The sequence below is a fragment of the Carassius carassius genome, chromosome 30 (assembly GCF_963082965.1).
Source record: "Carassius carassius chromosome 30, fCarCar2.1, whole genome shotgun sequence".
In the NCBI taxonomy this organism is placed as follows: domain Eukaryota; kingdom Metazoa; phylum Chordata; class Actinopteri; order Cypriniformes; family Cyprinidae; genus Carassius; species Carassius carassius.
The window spans coordinates 23,140,704-23,162,790 of NC_081784.1; the positions used below are offsets into that span (position 1 = coordinate 23,140,704).

Below are 22,087 nucleotides of genomic sequence, written 5' to 3' on the forward strand. Positions count from 1 at the left end.
CAGAACCAGGTCAGTCACTGTGCACATCTCTCTGAAGGTATCAGAACTCTGGCCGGCTCGTCCATGGTGCAACTTCAGGTTTCAGGCAGCGATGTTCGGCCTAGAAAACTTGAAGTACCGCCATCGTGTGAAGCGCTGAGCCAGCCTGGCCAGATGCTAAATAAGCCCTGTTTGACAGGGCTGAGGAATTCCTGCAGGGCTTAGATGGATGCACATGAGCTTTCAGCCCCAGTGCCCATGGAGGGCACAGATCCACAGCAACCAGATTTCCAGAGGGAGGAGCTTGCTATAACTTCTTTCTTCAATGCCGTTAACAGTGGTGAGAGCGGTGGAAGTAGATGGCTTAAGACATGCTGAGTAAGGGGCTCGCCACGTCCTGGTGAGTTACTAGTGAACTAATGGCAAGAACAGAGTAGGGCATTAGCGGGAGGAATGTTGACAGTGTGCCTTCAGTAACTACTTGCCAAGGAGGCCGTGGGTATTGTTAAGCAGTAACTATTTGCTAGTAACTCGTTAGAGTAATAATCTTACATTTGCAGTATGTAAGATCTGTCTATCTATCTATCTATATATCTATCTATCTATCGATCTATCTATCTATCTATCTATCTATCTATCTATCTATCTATCTATCTATCTATCTATCTATCTATCTCTTTCTGTTTGTCTGAGTTAAATCATTTTCAGCTTTTCCCATGTAGCTTATGTTACTACAATAGGCTTACAAATATGTGCAGTAGGCCTATTGAGAATGAGGAGATGTCGTCACGACACAGCGCCCCGCCCCCAGAGACCGCGTCTCCTCCCCTTTCTGCCATTTTGGGAGGATACCCGCCAGCACAGTTCATTGTTTACATTGGTAGTAGAGGAGGTTGTCGCACTATTCTAGAATGCCTAGAAAACACTGCTGTGTAAAAAACTGCTCCAGTGTCTCACACGATTGTTGTGGAAACCGTAGGAACCATTTGTTACAGTTTTTTCGTTTCCCTACATGGAAAAATCATGAGGGAGAGCATGTCTCCGATGTGACAGAGATGTCGGATTTCTTGGGTGTCTGTAAACTTGATTTTTTTTCCTCACACAGTAATTTTCATTTTGGGTGAACTATACACACTAGCTGCTACATATTGTCACTATCCACGATATATATTGTTGCATTTTTGTATTGCAATATATTGAGACACGATATTGTTACACCCCCAATTGACACTATTTCATTTGAACTGAATGCCATCACTGTTTGATCCAGAGCTGCTGTAAGTTACAGCAGAAACAAACTTTGTTATTTTACTGTTGTTATTATTATTATATTATTAATCTGCTTTGATACAATCTGGATTGTAAAAAGCACTATATAATTAAAAGTGACTTGACAAAAGGTGAAGCAACTTACCTTTGCCAGTACAACGGTGTTTTCACAGTTTGGGGGCTTGTAGATGACCAAGTCGCGCACCCAGCCGCAGCAGAATGTCTCGTAACTTTCCAAGGATTTCAGGCTTTTTAATTCTAGCATAGTGTAATAACTGATGCCAAAAACCAAGTAATTAACTATTTCCATGTAAGTGCAAGGTGGTAAAGAGTCTAGGTCTTTGTTCCATTCAGCTGCAGGCAGCTCGTATGGGTCGACGTTTTTTATATTAGCCAGTTTCTCTAAATACCTCTGTTTGGCATTGGTAGTAAGTTTCTCCCTGTAAGGACCCTTTTCTTTTGCCGCATTCTTCTCCATTTCTTCTTAATTTCTATATTATATATATGTATTTATATATATATTGCCCCTGGCAACCGATAGCGTATCCTCCCAAAATGGTGGACGGGCGCAATTCGTCACGTGACAGCAAGCTACCGTGACGCATCTCCTCATTCTCAATACAACTACACTATTTAATAAAAGTGTTCCAGAAAAGGAGGCACTTTGGTGACTTTACAAATTATCATTGTAAAATACCAAACTATCAAACTATCTCAGCTATAAAGTCTGAGACTGAAGTGATCTAATTTAAACACAATTGTTAGCCACATGGTGACTTTTGATTGTCAAAAATGTAGTCTCGACTCTTTAGCAACTGTGGCCATATGAGAAAATGTTACCATGTACGAGGTGGCGACTGTGTATGAATTTGTACAATTTTATGTGTACGGCAACGGATTATTATATTTTACTTTTTAAAGTAAACATGAAGATCCACCCATACACATCATTCTAAGTGGGAAGTAGACTGATCATCGAAAAGGTATGGATGAGATTGTTTACAAATTTATACAAATTAGCCACCAATTCGTTTAAATGTAAAATAGCCCCAAATTGCCATGAGAGCGTGTTGGACAGATCAGTTTTGCCCAAACAACACATCAAGTAGACTATAACACTCAACAATCAAATTAATACAATAAACAATACTAAATTAAATCTATTGTAAACACTCTATTGTAAAACACAAACAACATTAAAAGAAACTAACAAATATAAAATACAAATATACAAAACAAATGTGATTGTTCGTACAGGGAATTGTTGCATGTATTCTCTCATGAATTATATGGCAAATCATATACTGCAAGACTGTCAGGAACCTTATTATAGCTGTTAATGTACTTGAAATGTTGATTATGAAGTTTTTTGAGTACAACAGGATTTTTCAAAGTCAGTGAAGTGATCTGGGAAACCACAAGTACCTTTTCATTCTTTTATAATATGCGCAATGTTAAGGAAGCCTGTAGGTAAGGTATTCTGCAGGTAAACAACTACAGGACACACACACACACACACAGACACACACACACACACACACACACACACACACACACACACATATACATATATATATATATATATATATATATATATATATGTATACATACAGTATATATAACTAGGAGCTATAGGACACTAAGAAGTCGATTGTGCAAGATTAATTTGAAAGCAGTTATAATGAAATCTGTTTTTAAAAGTAGACTCTCAACGACTGATAAGTGTCTCCTGAAATCTGTGGATAGACAACAGAATATCTAGAGAAGAGACATGAGAGTAGCCTACTTCTGAAGCTATGTGTACGTGCATGCGTGTGCGCGCACGCATAACCTCACTGTTCGCGCACGGTGCCTCACTCGCAGGTTGGATTCGGTGCATCGCGAAAACCGAAGTGCCCCCGTGATGCCGCGTGCGTGGAGTACAGATTGGCGGGGAACAGCCGCCGCACAGGTACAAGCGCAACGCGAGCGCGCAAGTTTTATCCAAACCGAGAATGCCCAGAGAGACGGCGTTTTTTCCAGCTGCTTCCCACGCCGCGTGGTGGACACTTGAAGAAGGGTGAAGCGTATACTTTGAAGCTAATGCTGGGAGTAGTTGACGCTACCAACTGAATATGACTTCCATCTGCACTCTGGGAATTAAAAGTTCGCAAAAATGAAGTTTGGCAAAAGCGTCTGTATCATAAACGTGGGTGGCACCAAGTACGCTTTTCCAAAGGACGTAATCAAGGATTTCCCTTTGAGGAGAGTGAGTCGTCTCCACAGTTGCGCCTCGGAGAGAGAAGTGCTGGAAGTGTGCGATGATTATGATAGAGAGAGGAACGAGTTCTTCTTTGACAGACATTCAGAAGCGTTCGGCTTCATTATGCTGTACGTGAAGTACGGCAAACTGCGCTTTGTCCCGCATATGTGCGAGCTGTCGTTTTACAACGAGATGATTTACTGGGGTTTGGAAAGCTCTCATTTGGAGTTCTGCTGCCAGCGGAGACTCGACGACCGCATGTCGGACACGTACACTCACTTTACCGAGGAGCACCACAAAACGGCCAATAACACAAGGACTGATGAGTCGTCAAACGGGAAGCGGTACTCAAAGTGTCTGGAGCGAATGCGCAGGACTTTCGAGGAGCCCACCTCCTCTCTGGCCGCGCAAATTTTGGCGTCCGTGTCGGTGATTTTTGTAATTGTGTCCATGGTAATACTTTGCGCAAGCACTATTCCTGACTGGAAAACTGCCGAGAGCAACACAGCGGAAGAGCACAGGTACACAGACTCTTTAGAGCATCCATCCGGGTATTTATGTTTTCTTTCTTGTATAAACTTCCTAACCTTTTGGTGAGAATTCAGCTGTAAAAACATCCTCACAGGGGTCGTTGACACAGGATGCGTTCTTGTGTTAAACAAAACAAAACAAAACAAAACATAAATAAATAAATAAATAAATAAATAAATAAATAAATAAATAAATAAATAAATAAATAAATAAATAAATTAATTAATTAATTAATTAATTAATTAATTAATTAATTAATTACGGTTAGACGCCACGCAGCGAAATTGAAACTGCATGCATAGATGTCTCAACCCGTTTTTAAATGGTGTATATATTTTAAAAGGGCACTTAATTTTAAATCTTAATAAAATGCTAGACATGAAAAAATAAGTTGTATTTATTTTTTAATAAATATGTGATTAACACGTGCAATAGAGAAGCCTAATGACAGCTGTTTTATTTTAGCCAACATGGAGAGGGTCTCCTCATGGGGCTGGCATGTTGAAATCACATGACTAGCCAAATGCTACTCCACTTATAAATAACTTTACTACTGAATATAGCTCATGACAAAAAATAAAAATAAATAAATAAATAACCTTTTTGAAACATTACCCCAAGCCCCGAAATAATCCACCTATACAAACCATCAAGTGTGTGTAACTTTAACACAGTACAGAGTCCTAAAAAGTTAACGTTCATGGCATGGGATGCTGAGGGAGAAAACACAGTGAAAGTAATTACATTGGTCAAAGATGCACTATTTTTAATTGCTTTAGGTTTAAAAGAAGTCAGAAGTCAGATGTCTTTGTCCAATGCGTGGTGTCTCACGCCATGAGCAGTCAAAATCAATTCAACCTTTAAAAACACACCTCAAAAGTTTTCATGCAAGCTGTTTGTCCAGCTGTTTTAATACAAAAACACATCATGTGTGTATGTGCCCCTGTTTCTTAAAAAACGGCAATGCCTATATAAATATAAAACATGCATCTGCAGCCACACTTGTCTACAGTCTTCTGTATTGTGTATATTGTCATGTTGTCCTTTTTCCTAAATGTTTTCTTTTCTCTTTCAGCATGAAAATAAGTCATAAAGTTTCATAGTTTAGTTAACAAATAGCCTACTCGAGCATCTCGAAGTTAAGAGCTCCACAGTTTTCACTGATTGTGAGATTTGTAACAGTGTGTAGCTAAAAGCTGAAGCGAAGTTGGAAAGTGCACTATTTTGAGGGAGAAAGAGCAATCTCTCTCCAAGGTGCTGAAAGAAGGTTGAGAGCCAGCTGTAGATCATGTGGAGGAATGGTGGACCATCTTCTAATAAAGTGTCAGATTCTAAACAGCAAAACATGACAGCTTTTTGACATTATTTAAGCTTGACTGTGTTTCTGACCCAATTTAAGGGCATTTAAAGAAAATATACAATAAGACTAATAAATAAATGGGCAAAAGGTGAGTCAAATACTGATGCCACTAGTTATTTAGTTGGTTAGAAACCCACAACAAACATTGTTAGAAACAACCACTGACCACTAGTTTATTAGCAATTTCCTTTTTTTATATCCTTTTTAACCTCTGTGTTTTTCATATTCATAACTGCCACACGGACTGTTCTGAAGGTACTGGTACCTGAGGAGCAAACTTCCATTCTTTGTGTGTTTGTGTGTAAAAATATAACATGGTCTATGTTGCTGAAAAATCAGGTTTGTTTTTTAGTATGCGTGTCAGCTGTCATTTGTATGAGATGATGTCTTTGGGGACAACTTTCGATGTCTTCATTTTTCCTCTGGTTTGCTTCTATTCCAGCTCAAAGTTGACTTCTGTCAGAAAAGCACATCTGACACGAAAGCATCAGGCAATTTTTTGCATATAAACTGAAGTTCCACTCCACTTGATTTAAAATGAGACATTTCTGCATCTATTTTGGGGTTAGAAACAGGTGCAGAAATAGGCTACACCAGTCATTTTGGTGTAACAGATGTTGATAAAAGACCAAATCCAAAACTGTTTAAAATGGAAAAACAGTATTTATGTCCAACTTGACAAGTGGTTGAGAACCAATGACTTGTTTCTTTCTTTTAGAGAACTTAAGATAAATAAACTTTGCTATCTTTTGCCAGATCGCTGTTCCACCAATTCTCAGCTCACAAATTCTAATCACACCTTCAGAATCAAATTTGAAATTGTATTGATTTTGTTTTTAAAATGAAGAGAAAATGACAGGGCTCTGAACTGGAATGGTTTGCCTTTATTTATTTTAGTTATTTATACAACCCTTTAAGACCCAGCAACCCTTTTAACAAAATGCCAAAACATATAAAGAAAATTAGCATTGACAATTTTTTTTAACAATAGTGTTTTTTGTTGTTGTTTGTTTTTCCACTCAGTCACTAACAATTATTGGCATTCTGTAAATATGCTTCAATCCATTTTCCCTATCTGGCTTTCATCAGACATCATTACTGTCATCATTAGACTCTGAGAGGAATACAAATACTGTGATCAATATTGGCATTACTCCATAAACGGTGTTGCTAGGCCTTATGGGATTCCAAACAGTTGCATGGATTAAATTGCAGAGTGCATTTCAAAATGCTTCAAGACAGCAATAGTTCTATTTCATGTAAGATATAATGAAACTATACATGTACTGTGCATTTGTTCCAATTAGCAATAACATTTTAATTAGTCAATGGTCACTTGGATCACAAGACAATGAAAAAGCTTCTCATTTATTTATTTGCTAGTGTAATTTCATCAGTTCATTAATTCTAAGCCATTTTTAAAGCTTTAGGTGCAATTTTGCATTCATGAATAGAAGCATAATAATGAAGGAAGTAGGTTCATTCCTTAAGCCATTGCTATCTTTTTACCATAGTACATATACATTTTGCCTCTGAAAATTTCAGTTGGCTTTTCAACGGATCTGTGAGCGAGCAGCTGTAGCAATGAGGAAAAGCATTCAACAGCTTAGCAAACAAGATGATGAGTCTCAGTGAAAGCTTTAAAATGGCTTTGAATTATCACAAAGTGATATAAGGCACATTGAACTTAACATCTGATGCGGTTAATGAGACTACGCTCTATTTTTATTATGGATCAACATGTTCCTTTTCCCATTCTTTTTCTCTCAAACTTTCTTTCTGTTCTTTCTCCATCACCGCACACCTGTCCAGGATCATTGAGGCGGTGTGCATCGGATGGTTCACGGCAGAGTGCATCGTGCGCTTCATTGTGTCCCGAGACAAGTGTGAGTTTGTGCGACGTCCACTGAACATCATAGACCTGCTGGCCATTACCCCCTATTACATCTCTGTCACCATGACGGTTCTGACTGGAGAAAACTCACAGCTGCAGAGGGCTGGTGTGACGCTACGCGTGCTGCGCATGATGCGAATCTTCTGGGTCATCAAGCTAGCGCGACACTTCCTGGGGCTCCAGACTTTAGGGTTAACGTTGAGGCGCTGCTACCGTGAGATGGTCATGCTCCTGGTCTTCATTTGCGTGGCCATGGCCATATTCGGCGCGCTGGCGCAACTTCTAGAGCACGGCTTGGATCTGGAGTCTGGGAACGAGGAATATGCTAGCATTCCTGCCGCCTGCTGGTGGGTTATTATCTCCATGACGACTGTCGGCTATGGAGACATGTACCCCATCACTGTGCCAGGACGTGTGCTTGGTGGCCTGTGCGTCGTGAGCGGTATTGTGCTGCTTGCTCTACCGATAACCTTCATCTACCACAGCTTTGTTCAGTGCTACCATGAACTCAAGTTCCGCTCGGCCCGCTACACCCAAAGCCTGTCTGCCGAGTTCCTCAACTGACTCTGAGTCAAAACCTCCCGGTAGGTTTAGCTATCACAATTAACAGGACTCAAATCTAGGCTTTCTACTGGAGAAATCGATGGCTAGTGCACAGATCTCCCTAGGCATTTCCATCTGCCACATTCATCTCCAGAACAGACTCTCTCAGCGCCGCTGAGCTCCAGTATGTGTTGTATCTGTTACTCAAGGGGCTGGAGGAGGCTGCCATGGTGACGGTATCACAGAGGCCAGGTGTCCTTGACAGGTACACACTGCTGGAGGGAAACTTTCAGAGGCCTTGAAAAGACTCGCTCTCATAGAGATCTGCGCTTTACCCTATACATGTGGCATTCCTCCAAATGATTTAGCTTTTGAATGCCAGTTAAGCAGCCCACAGTGTTGGCAAGCAGATATGAGAGAAATAATTTAATCATCTTGTCACCCAGGAACCTTTCTCTTTGATGATGCCTTCAGTTATAAGCAATGAAGTTTTAAAGCAGTAGCACTTTTTTCCAGTATTTAAAATATTTAGAGCCTCTTTTTTTTACTGACAATAGGTTACAAAATCATGAATTTAAATCACTCTGAATACTCTTTCCAGGCTAAATTGTTGTGTAGACCCAATTCAGTGTGACAGCAAACCTCCAGAGGTAGTGGGACATAATGAGTGGAATAGTCTGAAAATTACAAGGATAAAGTGAGTGCTGTGTGGGCAGCTATGCTGAGAGGAACATAACGGGCCATGGAGAGAGAGTGCTGTCATGGAGAGTTGGGTGCTTTGGATGACACCAAGCAGAGCATGTAGAGTTCTCCCCGAATCCTCTACCTCTGAATGTCCTCTACTGCCTTGCCGGTTTTCATACAGGAGCGAGATGCCTTGAGGCTCGTACACCTTCTGGGGTTTCACAGAAAGCTCTCTGTAAGTCCACGGAAGGTTCTGGAGATCTTTAGTGACACAGCTACCTCAAGGCCATCTCCTCCCATGGAGTCACCCATGCCACCCACTTCTCCCCGACTCATTGCTGTCTCTATTTTGTTGTGGCTCTTATGTTCCTTAATGCTCTTAAATGAAAATTCAGAGAATGTGCTGTTATCTGTGTTTTTGTCTTTAAACGTTTCTCCAAGTGCATCATAGCAGGGCTTCTGTTAGAGAGGAAAAAGTGTGTAAAATTGTAACAAAATTGTTATTTGATGTTAAATAACGTAAATAATCTTGACCTGTTTAAATTGTGAGACAAATGTTAAAATCAACATTTAAGAAAGTCAAAATGAAAATTTACCCCGTGTATTTTATTAGTACACATTCATCTGTGCACATTACTCCAGATTCAGAAAAGTGTTCATTTTAATAACTTGCCCCACCTCTGAAATTACCTTCTTTAGCTGATACCACAAATCTCTGTTATGTTTTCAACCCCCTTCCTCCAACCAACAGGTTCATATGGTACATGATATCCACTTTTCAGCATTCAGTCAGTTTCAGATGAATACATTCAAGTCCTATCTTACACCTTTCCTCACTGAATATGCTAGTCGGTTACATGTGTAAATATTCAGATCATAGAAGTGAAGTAAGTTTCAGGTTCACTTTAAAAGAAAACATACTGCATATTAGAGATCTGCATCATTTTGCGACATTTTTTTTTTCTTTTTTTTTTCTTAACTGTATGGTAAACATAAGTCCAATGTCCATCTAATTTATGCATCAATACATAAAAATATGACTATGATATGGTACAATGTTTTTTTTTTACAGTGCAATAATGATTATTCATGCATTTTTATTATTTTATTTTTTCTTTGTTTTATTCATTCATTCATTCATTTCCTTTTTAAAAATATATATTATTATTTATGTTGAAATATTTATTTAATAAATGTTTAACTGCAGAAGTGTACTTCAGGACACATACAGTATTTGGTTCAAATGTCTTATACTTTATTCATGTTCAAAAACTATCAATAATGTTATATAATATGATTTTTAAAGATGTATTTTCTATCGTGTACAAAATGTCCCATCCTAAGGGATTTAATAAAAATAAAAATACAAATTGACATCAGAGAGAGACAAGCTACCTGTTTGAGGAAGTGAATGACATCCTTTCACCTTTTCTAAGAATAATTCACCTTTCGCAAGGTCCGGTTTCTCTCTTTCTCTGTAATTACCAGATTCTCATTATTTATAGTCATCTTTATTCATATTCCTCAAAGCAGTCACCAACTGCAGCACATTCCTTTGTGAATTAATAATCAGAAGTTTGTGTGATTGGAAATAGATGCATTCTCTTTTTGGGTTACAGGAAGCAAAATGTGTCAGACCAAAATGTGCTAAGATTTCCCTCCTCATTAATTAAACCTCCTGAAGAGATCGTGCTGAGCTGCTCTCCAGTGTGCCTTCAGATCACTTCAGACACCGACTCCCTTGGCTCACATGTACACACAACAACACCCAGAAATTAATGTGAAAGTGAAAATAAGCAAAATCGCTGAAATTAGTTGAAGACCGCAGGTGTCAGCTGCCACTCATTGGTTCTTAATACAATTTCATCCTACTGCTTCTCTCTTGCCTGCTTCATTAATCATGGTAGATATATAAGGGGTCCTATATACTTTACATGCAAATACATCAGTGCTCTAATGAAAAGCTCACGACAGTTAAAAGCCATGAATGTAGATAATAACATCTCTTAAACCAACAGATCTCTCAGTTTGTCAGTAGGATATCCGTTTCACTTTTTTATGCCATTCTCTGTTGTTTTATTATATTTAACTCAAGCTCTTTTTATGAATCTTATTTTATTATATATACAACAGCTGTGCATTATGATCCTATGTTGTGCATCACTGATATGATAGCTTGGGCTCATCACACATGGCTTGAGCTTTTTGTAGGGATTTTTATACCCCCATTATAATGTTTAGTTATAGAAGAGTGTTTGAAATCCACCTGTGAAGTCTAACTACAGTGTGGCTATTTTTTCTATATTCACTAGTACTGGAAGCTTTCAGTGTATTATTATTATTAATATATATATATATTTTTTTTAATATAAAGTCTATTTTGAATAAATTACAGTTTGCCACTGTGTTAGCTAAAGTGGGTCTTGACAAAATTCTTGAACTTGATATTAATAAAAAAGTAAAAAATAAATTACTGGTGTGTTTTTTTTTTTAATTTGCTAAATAAACACAAAAACTTTTATAATAAGCTCAATATGTTACGTAAACTTGACACAGACACACACACACACACACACATATATATGTATATATATGTATATATATATATATATATATATATATAATTATTATTATTATTATTATTATATATTTTTATTTTTGAGAGCAGCCATATTAAGAGAAGACAAGAAGACAGTCTAATTTGTGCTTCTGAATAATGTTAATCAGACATTATAGTCATAAATTCCAAACAAGGAGGAAAAAAAAAACATTAAACACGTTTACAGTAAAACAGTATTATTGCTGGGAAATATTACGATTTACAATTTACTGGTCACACACACACACACACACACACACACACACACACACACACACACACACATATATATATATATATATATATATATATATATATATATATATGTTTAATTTAATAACAGTTTTTGTCTGAACAGAGAGGCAGGGAGGATTGACGCTTTTTTTAATCGAGCAAGAATCGGGCTGCTAAGTGACGTAATTTCCGACGGGGTCCTCTCATTCTCAGGCACAGAGAGCAGGTTGTGGGACGTGATCCTGTCTGCAGTGTGACACAGTACTATTAACCAAAATGTACTATAAGGTCAGCGGAGTCACTGGGAAGTTAACGGGAGCCACAGCAGCGTCCGCTTACAGCCCGCAGGTACTCAGACCTTCCGCCGCTGTTCTGTGAGAAGCGAGAATCTGGACTGACCTTCACAGACACTCGGTCACTGCGCAAGGCTGGCTTTATACTGGGCTGATATTATAAACACTCACGACTACCTTTGGTTACTGTAAAGCGTTGTCTTAGATTGAAAGTAATGTAGTCTACGTTTGTCATTAACGATAATGAATCCGAGTAATCATAGACGAACGCCAGAGCTACAGTTCGGCCTCAGCAGGATTTTATAGCTCCTTAAAACACAGTTCCTCTGAGGTCCTGGGAGCCAGCTGTTGAAAGGAAACAACGGTTTTGGCATGAACAGAAATTATTCCAAATAAAATTAAGTAAAAAGTCCAGGTCTATTTGTTTAATGTCAAGGACAGCTGTAGAGTTAAAATCTCTGTTCCATTCCCTTCTAAAATGTGTTTACCTTCAGTTCTTTATCATGATCTCATCTCTTCAGTCCGTGACTTGGATAAAAAAACATTTTCAGCAATCCTCATGCAGCTATTTTCTCCTCCTACAATTAATATTGAGTGTCTTCATAATTCTCCAAAGAGGTTAAAACACCATACGACTGTTATATAGTCAGGATAGAGTATTAATTGAATAGTTTTTGGATGTCTGATATGAGTTTATACAGATTTGTAGACTACATGGTCATCTTGCGATATGGTTCACTGTGAGTGACCTTTGAACGGTGTAGAGCGGTGCAATTTTGTCCCTTTGTGTTTAGTTGAAGAAGATGCCATCATAGGGGTTTGGATTGATGTTAAGATAAGTGAATAATGCCAATAGTCATTTTTTGGTGTTGTAATGTCTCTGCGGCTCATCCGTCGTTGTGTGTGTCCTGAAAGGGGCTGAAGGCCATAGTTCCCTCTCAAGCTCCTCCCATGATCTTTGCGGTACCAACCAAGGTGGTTTCAGAGACCGGCTCCGTGGCACACTACATGGGAATCAACAAAGTTCCTGAGCTGCAGAAGATTTTCCAGGTGTTGCACTGTGATTTTTGATATGTGAATTTTTCATGACCCAGTGATTTAGATATTTCATTACAGAAAAGGTATTCCATCCCCTTCGACTAATTTCTTTTTTTATTTGAAACTTGGATATGAGCCAAAACTTTATGAACACTTGCATCAAAACATCCCAAAACAGTGTCACATTTTGCAACACCCGAGTTAAAAACAGAAGACTCAAAACAGTACAGCTAATATTATAAATTCAAACTCTAAATTGTAATTGGAAAAGCCACATTCAGGTTCATTGATAAAGAGCAGATGTGTCATTGAATAGGGCTTGGGCGTCGTGACGTCATTACTCGCTGTGGCCGCCATGTTGAAGGCCTCCTTTACTGCTACTTGGACTACTGCGCATACTGCGTACTCCCTCTCAGCCGTGTGTCTTAATTTGATTAATTAAAAATCTGTTTCAACCATGGTAAACCGTTGCTGTATTGTGGGGTGTAATAGCCCAACACATAATCGCCATGGGGGGAAAAAATGAGAAGGGATTAACCTTCCACCGCTTTCCTGCTTGGAGGCGCGACCACGGAGACCATAACATCTGAATATTTACTTTATATAGCTTAAGTCAACATTGAACATAAGGGAAATTTCCTGGGTTACTCATCCAAAATACGGGAAAATTTCAACATTCATCTTTCTGTTGCTATCCCTCTGCTGACAGCAAAAATTCGTACTACAAAACTGCTACATTAACTAACGTTAAGCGATTTGTGAAGCTAGGTCTACCTTTTTTTTTTTTGATATAATAATCAACACTTAAAAATTTAGCGTTATGAAAACATTCAATTTTACAGTTTTTATATATTTTATGATAATTATATTAACCTTTAAAGGTGGTTGTCATAACTTGTTTTCACGATAGGTTTATTAAATCAATAAATGAGATCACTAACAGGTTACTTAAAAATATAATGTAATATAGTGCCTGTGTTTAGCAAAACGCTCATCTCGATTTTTTACGAGATTATGGATAATGAATGTCTTTCCGGAGGCAAATGTAACGTTACATGAAATTGTGTTTTATATCAAAATTAACAAAACACAAAGCTTACTGCAATCATTGGATGGGAGGCACACTACAAGTGATGTTCAGGGAGGTGTTGTTCATGCAATCATTATCGCTTTATCCAAATGAAGATTGAGCGAAAACAATGAATCGTTATTGTAAGTCCCGACCTAGAATGAATCAGTTGCCAGCACCTCAATGATCTGGGATTGAGCAATTAAATGTGTTATGATTAAAATATGAAAATTAAAAAGACGGATAATAATAGATTGACAGATTTTTTTACGACCCTGTCCATCAAAATGACTGACCATGTTAAAGTGTAACGCAACCTCTGATAAATATATAAGCTGATTGTATTCTATAAAATCTATTTTTTGTGTGTTTAACACTGTGACCTATTGCAGAAATCAGATGGAGCACCGGTTCACCTGAAGCGTGGAGTCATGGACAAGATGCTGTATAGGACCACGATGGGCTTGACGATTGGCGGCACCCTCTACTGTTTAATGGCTCTCTATATTGCTGCCCAGCCCCGAAAACCACAGTGACATGCCCTGCCTGTGCCCTGTGTAATTCTTAAAAATATTGTAAATATTATGGTTGGAGTGATGACAGATTTTTGTCATTTTGCTCTAAAAGACTGACAGAATTGTTTTATTTACACCAGCATTTTGATTTCACTCACTGGTTAAACAAGTACATCTAGATCAATGTGAGCAGCATCTGATTTTATTTCATATGTACATTTATTATATAAGAGTTTATTGTATCTGGTTCGGTCAGTCATTGTTCTCATGGGGCCATCTGATGAGCCTCTCTTTCTAGACAGTGATTTGCCTTGACAGTCTGTTTTTTTTTTTTTTAACAATCAGGGATGTTAATAATGCACACTGATGTACTGACCTATTCGCATCACCTCATATCTTTTGAGTAAATGACAGCAAGCTTGTCAGCCTGTAAATGAAGTCCTTGCGATTTGTATCTAGCAGAATAAATATATTTTGTTTGTAAAATGCTTCTTGTGTGTCATCTTTGTTGAGCTGGAACAGTGGATGGCCTTTGATTATTAGCAACAACATCCTGTGGTCTTCAGCTCCATCTCATCATGCAGGATATGAGTCTGATGGGATTGTAAGTGTTATTAGTGTTAATCGATACATAAAACCATTTCAAAACCTATAATTCACTGATATTAGATTAGTTCTTTGGGGTACAGTGTTATCAGTCACATTTTGAGTTAGGCAACCAGATAATAAACATTTCTATTGATTCTTGGCAGTATAGGGCAAACACAGTGCTGCATAATGCCCACTATTTATGTTTTTATAAAATGTGAAATGAGCATCTGTCTTGGATTCATCCTCTACTATAGTGGTGCTGTATTGATTTCAGGTATACAATGTGGTTCAGGTTTAATTAAAACCCTGAACCCTTAATATGCCATTTAAACTGAGCCCAAACTACTTCACATACAGACTGAGCTGAATTCAGTCTTTTTCATTTCAGTCTCCAGTCTGTTATTCAAAATTCTAACCAACGGTGATGTCATCTTAAAATGTCCATACTGAAATGTTATTGGTCTTTTCTCGATGTTTACATTGTTACAAACATAACATTATTTTAAACTCTATTCATTGAAGAGTGTCAATCAGGCAGCACAAGGTTTTTTTTTTTTTTTTCAATTGAAGAAATGCAGCATTGGAGACTTCTTTAAAAACATTTAAAGATGCTGAACCAAATGGAACGTAGTGCATTTAAACACGATCACAGAAACCAAGCTTGCATTTTTACTAAATATCAACACTGCTGGAAATATCGGGGTATTTCAAAAGTGTGATATCCAGCCCTGATAATTAATAGAAATTACTAAAATATTTTCAACTTTTTAATAGGTTAATTTGTATATTTTAATGTTTAGAAATTATTCTCATGACCATCATCACTCTAAAATTATTATATGTTGTCAAGACAAACAACTTGTAATAGTAATAATAAAAAAAAAACCTTCCATAGCATCTCAAAACTGTTTTAAACCTCCCAAAAAGGAGCATTAAAAGTAAGAATAATTAAAAGAAAAAATGTATTGATTACATGTATTAGCCATTTTCAATTTAACACCATCTCTTTCTCTGTCTGAATCTTGGTGCGGTGCACAGAGAGCTGGTGCTCGCCTGCAGTTATAAAAATATACAGCTAAGACTGGCATGATGGACCCATCTCTCAGATAGTGATTACAGCAGGACAGAACACAGTGCCCTGGTCACACAGGTCTTTGCTGCCATTAGACCAACAGTCTGGAACTTCCAGGCAACAGTGTCATTAATGTTATTTATGCCATCTTATCTCTGTTTGCTATCGACCCATACAGCATAATTGCATATTTGTTAATGCCTATGAGACATGATCATTTATTTGCTGAAGTATTACTGCTACAGCAGTTCTCATAGCAACTGACTGGGTGTAATAACTAGCCTGGTAAAACAAAAGCCTCTACAAACAACTACCCTGACCTCACCTACATGGAAAGCTAATGCAGGTGAAACTGGCACACACTAATTGAGAAGCACATCTGCTGTCTTATTTTAGTTCTCACGACATACTGCTTTTCTGCTCCCCAGTGTATTTATTTACTAAATAGCAACCTTTGTGATGCATTGTGTGAAAATAATTTACAGTTTAATAAAATGTGTCCTTGGAACTGATTCATTAAAGGCATGTGCTCTCAGGAAGCTGTAAGTGTTTCAAAGATTGAGAGTATGACAAAAAAAAGCACTCTGGGCCTTTTGACATTTCCAATGAAAAATTACATTAAAACAACTTTCCTTTAGTGTGTAAAATGGTACCCAGCCTAAAAAAAAAACCATAAAATGGCTAAAACAATTATAAATTAACAATAAAAAAAACAATTATAAAAATAAAATAATTATAGACAAAAAGTAAAGCTATGATACTAATATACTGCTTTAAAAAAGTGAGTATATATATATATATATATATATATATATATACAGTACAGACCAAAAGTTTGGACACACCTTCTCATTCAAAGAGTTTTCTTTATTTTCATGACTATGAAAATTGTAGATTCACACTGAAGGCATCAAAACTATGAATTAACACTTGTGGAATTATATATGGAATTATATACATAACAAAAAAGTGTGAAACAACTGAAAATATGTCATATTCTAGGTACTTCAAAGTAGCCACCTTTTGCTTTGATTACTGCTTTGCACACTCTTGGCATTCTCTTGATGAGCTTCAAGAGGTAGTCACCTGAAATGGTCTTCCAACAGTCTTGAAGGAGTTCCTCGAGAGATACTTAGCACTTGTTGGCCCTTTTGCCTTCTGTCTGCGGTCCAGCTCACCCCTAAACCATCTCGATTGGGTTCAGGTCCGGTGACTGTGGAGGCCAGGTCATCTGGCGCAGCACCCCATCACTCTCCTTCTAGGTCAAATAGTCAAATTGTAATAAGAGGCTTGCAAGAAAAAAGCCACTTCTCAAGGTCACATGCATTCAGACTGAGCTTTGTCTAAATGCACTTTGAAGATTCAGAGGCAGATGAGACTAAAATGTAATTATTTGGCCTGAACACCAAACTACACGTCTGATGGAAATCTAGTACAGCTCACCATCTTAATAACACAATTCCTGCAGTAAAGCATGGAGGTGGTAATGTCCTTTTATGGGGGTGTTTCTATGCAGCAGGGACTGGAGCTCTTGTCAGGATTGGAGGAGAAATGGATGGGGCAAAAACTGTCAAATTTTTGAGGAAAATCTGCTGCCCTCTGCCAGGAAATTGTCAATGGGAAAAGGTTATAACCTTCCAACATGACAATGACTCAAAGCACACAGCAAAACTGAGCACACAGGGGTTAAAGGAGTGAATTCACAAAAATGTGAATGTTGTTGCATGGCCTCGTCAGAGCCCAGACTTAAAGGGTTAGTTCACCCAAAAGGGAAAATTATGCCATTAATGACTCACCCTCATGTCGTTCCAAACCCGTGAGACCTCCGTTCATCTTCGGAACACAGTTTAAGATATTTTAGATTTAGTCCGATAGCTCTCAGTCCCTCCATTGAAACTGTGTGTACGGTATACTGTCCATTAGGGGTGTGCACGGATAGTCGAACATTCGAATATTCGTTCTGCTCTAATTATTCGATAAATAAAAATGATATTCGAATTTCGCAAAAAAAAAAGAAGGTTACAATAAAACCCTAATTTCGTCACTTTCTGGGATTCTCCACGGCATATTTGAAGATGTATGCAAGCAAAAAATAATGAATGAATAAGAACTGCGGTCTTCTACAGTACTTCAAATATGCCGTGGAGAATCACAGAAAGTGACCGAATTCAAGAACATTGTTGCGGCATCTCTCAAGCAACGAATAAACACCGCTAACTTGGAGAATGCAGTGAAAACTCCTCTTCTCACGTCTGCCCTAGACCATCGGCACAAAAATCTCAGGTTTCTTGATGAAAACATGAGAGAAGAAAGAAAAAAAACTTTTTTGAACATTATCCAAAAATTTTCCTTGATGCGAGTGCTGCGGATGCAGCCGTCGCCACCAACGATGAAGAGGATGCAATGCCCACTTGTCGGAAAAGGCTGAGCCAGTTCTTCTGCGATGATTACAGAGAGTCGAGCCGAGACGAGTGGGAACATTTCTTTCTGGAGCCATGTATTCCACCAGATGAGGATCTCATTCAGTGGTGAAACGAAAACACGAAGCGCTTCACAAAACTTATTCGCTTAGCACACCGTTATTTGTGACTCCCGACAACGTCTGTGCCGTCAGAGGGCGTTTTCTCCGCAGCCGGCCTTATTGTTAACAGACTAAGGAGCTGACTTTCCCCCGATCATGTTTACATGCCCGTGTTTCTTAACAAGAACATGTAAAACAATAGAAAAAAAAGCAAAAAAGATTTGCTGACAGTTTAAAAGTTTCAAAGTTAAGTATAGGCTACGTTCTACAACAGCCTAATTGCTGCAGACTGCTTTACTTTTTTTCTTTGTTCACTTTTTTTTTGTTTTTAATCTGTACTTTTGTTTGTTTGCACACATTGTTAAAGGTTTTCAGCTTCCATGTGACATCAGAGGGTCAGTTAGAATTTGTTGAAGCATCGAAAATACATTTTGGTCCAAAAAGAGTAAAAACTACGACTTTATTCAGCATTGTCTTCTCGTCCATGTTTGTTGTGAGTGCGTTCACTGCAGTGTAGTTATATTCAGTTTGCGAACTAATCACTCGATGTAACTGGATCTTCTTGAACCAGTTCACCAAATCGAACTGAATCATTTGAAACAATAAGCATTAATCCACAAATAACTTAAGCTGTTAACTTTTTTAATGTGGCGGACACTCCCTCTGAGTTAAAATAAACCAATATCCCGGAGTAATTCATTTACTCAAACAGTACACTGACTGAACTGCTGTGAAGAGAGAACTGAACTGGTTCAAGAAGTTCCGGTTACATCGAGTGATTCGTTCGCGAACCGGATATCACTACACTGCAGTGAAAGCGCTCACAACAGACACGGAAGAGAAGACAATGCTGAATAAAGTCGTAGTTTTTGCTATTTTTGTAAAATGTATTTTGTACCAAAATGTATTTTCGATGCTTCAATATATTCTAACTGACCCTCTGATGTCACATGGACTACTTTGATGATGTTTTTCTTACCTTTCTGGACATGGACAGTAGACTGTATACCAGGGCCGGATTGGTATTCATTTTCAGCCCTGGAGTTTCATGCCTTAGACCGGCCCACTTTAGTTCACAACTGACTATATTAAAATAATGTAATTAAAACCTCAGAATATAATTCCCTACAGCCTTGTAATTCATTGTATTTTTAAAAACATCATCATTTCCAATTCAGTGCAAAAAGAATAGAGAAAAGTTTTGCTTCACAGTGAAGATTTATTAGAACAGTAAATAACAGGATAGTGTAAGAAAATATTTTCTTTAAGATTTAGTATTCATAAATATCCAAACATTGAAATAAAGAAAAAAATCTAATAAAAACAAATATATAAAACAAAATAAAAAATAAAGATTAAAATAAAATGTATTGCTGAATCATCAGGTATCATTAATTATCTCAGGGCATTTTTCATTGAGCAGGGCTCTTCATTACTCTTCTGAATGACAATCCTACCTGCCCATTCTGGTGTGTTGGGCTCATGGCTGGAGCTTGATAACGTTACTGTGCCTTGCTCTTCACTGTTAGCAGCAAACTGGACTAGAGGCGGATGCTGCTGAAGAGCTACAAGAAAAAGTTTGATACATGAGCGGTGGTTTGCAAACAACGTTGTTTTGCAATGTCGCTAGCATCTTGAACTGCTCCTAACTACCTTAACGTTAGCTTACTTACCGGCCTCGTACTCCGTTAGATTTTTTTTGAGGAAGAATGTGCTCAGCTTAGAACATTTGGCCGCGTCAGTTTCCAAAGCTTTCTTCTTATTTATTCTGGACTTTTCAGCGCCGCATTTGCGCTTTCTGTTATCCATTTTTATCTCATTTATCTCATAACTTGCAAGGTGACGTGTTGAGGGCGGGGCAAGGGAGTCAACAGATAATCACGTCATCATTATCTTGCAGGCTGCACTCTGCGAGAAAATATTAAAGAAAAAATAGTGGGACGGTGGTAAAATAATAAATAAAAAGACTGGGGCTGCGGTAAAATAATAATAATAAAATATATATTTATATATATATATATTTCCACCCAGTGCCATGACAACATCGGCCCTCGCAGCCAAAAAAACATACCGGCCCACCAGGAATTTTCCAGGTGCTCCCGATTAGCCAATCCGGGCCTGCCGTACACACAGTTTCAATGGAGGGACTGAGAGCTCTCGGACTAAATCTAAAATATCTTAAACTGTGTTCCGAAGATAAATGGAGGTCTTACTGGTTTGGAACGACATGAGGTTGAGTTATTAATGACATAATTTACTTTTTTGGGGAACTATCCCTTTAAACCCCACTGAAAATCTGTGGAATGACTTGAAGACTTCAGTCCACAAACGCTCAGCATCAAATTTAACTGAACTTGAACAGTTCTGCACAGAAGAGTGGGCACATATTTCAAAGTCTAGATGTGCAAAGTTAGTAGAGACAGAGACAAATCCCAACAGACTAAAGGCTGTAATAGAAGCAAAAGTTTGTTCAACAAAATACTGACACAAGGGGTGCGGTCCTTTTTCCAACTCAGTGATTCTGTTTTATTTTTATTATTATTATTTATTTTTATTATTCTGACATGTTGGTGTTATATCTTTCACTTGGATGTTATAAGTTGCACTGAGTAAAAACAGCTGGATTAAACAAAAACTGTGTCAATCTTCATTTCAGGCTGCAAAGCAACACAATGTCCCTACACTGTGAATATTGGGTTGGGTTGGCGGCTGTACTGCGTTTGAGCTCCGTCACTATATTCTTTTCATTGACTATTTTTAACTCAAAAATCAATTTTATACATCATCGTCTCCGTTTATATAACGTGTGAATATATCCTCTATTGTATTCTACAACAAAAACAATCAGAGTGCCTCGTTATCACTAGTTTTATTTTGATCTCCCGGGTCCGCTATTAGCTTTTAGCCCGTTAGCATCAGCGGCGTGGTTGCAGCTAACTGCGCTTACATTGCTAATACTCTATTCACACACATTACCACTGCTGTACTCACTGTTACTTGCTTTAATGGCGGATGAATGTCTCCACTCTGTGCAGCTCGAGCTCGAGCTCGAGGCCGTGGGAAAGCAGATTCGCGACCTGGAGGTGAGGCAGGCCCAGCTGAGAGAGCGGAGAGCCGCGCTGGAATCATCCCGGGCTGACGCTCACAAGTCCGGGGTAAGTATACAGCGATCTGCTAACAGTCCCACCACGTCTACTCCGTGTGTTTCTCTGCACAATGAAATGATCACAGAAAATAGTTTTGATGTACTCTGCTTGACTGAAACCTGGCTAAAACCAAATGATTATTTTGGTCTAAATGAGTCTACTCCACCAAACTACTGTTATAAGCATGAGCCCCGTCAGACTGGTCGTGGCGGAGGTGTTGCAACAATATATAGTGATATTCTCAATGTTACCCAGAAAACAGGATACAGGTTTAACTCTTTTGAAATACTTCTGCTAAATGTTACACTGTCAGACATGCAAAAGAAGTCTAATGTATCTCTTGCTCTGGCTACTGTGTATAGACCACCAGGGCCGTATACAGAATTCCTAAAAGAATTTGCAGATTTCCTCTCAGACCTTCTAGTTACAGTTGATAAGGCGCTAATCATGGGAGATTTTAATATTCACGTTGATAATGCAAATGATACATTAGGACTTGCGTTTACT

At 38.2% G+C, this 22,087-nt stretch overlaps 2 protein-coding genes across 3 annotated transcripts; both read left to right on the forward strand.

Moving 5' to 3' along the window:
• Window positions 1-3,039: 3,039 nt before the first annotated feature.
• On the forward strand, window positions 3,040-9,117 carry LOC132110930 (potassium voltage-gated channel subfamily G member 3-like). Of its 2 annotated transcripts, none has more exons than XM_059518036.1 (2): window positions 3,040-4,041; window positions 7,194-9,117. In XM_059518036.1, the coding sequence occupies exons 1-2, from the start codon at window positions 3,404-3,406 to the stop codon at window positions 7,837-7,839; spliced, it is 1,284 nt and encodes a 427-aa protein (XP_059374019.1). In that variant the 5' UTR covers window positions 3,040-3,403; the 3' UTR covers window positions 7,840-9,117. The 2 variants fall into 2 exon arrangements, with proteins under 2 accessions (XP_059374019.1, XP_059374020.1); XM_059518037.1 differs by having other exon boundaries at window positions 3,040-4,011.
• Window positions 9,118-11,507: 2,390 nt separating this feature from the next.
• Window positions 11,508-14,736, forward strand: LOC132110931 (cytochrome c oxidase subunit 7A-related protein, mitochondrial-like). The gene is made up of 3 exons (XM_059518038.1): window positions 11,508-11,683; window positions 12,544-12,678; window positions 14,128-14,736. Exons 1-3 carry the CDS (start codon window positions 11,612-11,614, stop codon window positions 14,269-14,271), a joined length of 351 nt encoding a protein of 116 aa, XP_059374021.1. The 5' UTR covers window positions 11,508-11,611; the 3' UTR covers window positions 14,272-14,736.
• Window positions 14,737-22,087: the final 7,351 nt, after the last annotated feature.

Excerpts from the sequence above, each read along its gene's own strand:
- LOC132110930 (XM_059518036.1), top strand. The coding sequence starts at position 3,404 with ATGAAGTTTGGCAAAAGCGTCTGTATCATAAACGTGGGTGGCACCAAG. Across the intron at positions 4,042-7,193 it reads TCTTTAGAGCATCCATCCGG|GATCATTGAGGCGGTGTGCA; the intron begins GTATTTATGTTT and ends ACACCTGTCCAG.
- LOC132110931 (XM_059518038.1), top strand. The coding sequence starts at position 11,612 with ATGTACTATAAGGTCAGCGGAGTCACTGGGAAGTTAACGGGAGCCACA. Across the intron at positions 11,684-12,543 it reads CGTCCGCTTACAGCCCGCAG|GGGCTGAAGGCCATAGTTCC; the intron begins GTACTCAGACCT and ends GTGTCCTGAAAG. Across the intron at positions 12,679-14,127 it reads AGCTGCAGAAGATTTTCCAG|AAATCAGATGGAGCACCGGT; the intron begins GTGTTGCACTGT and ends GACCTATTGCAG.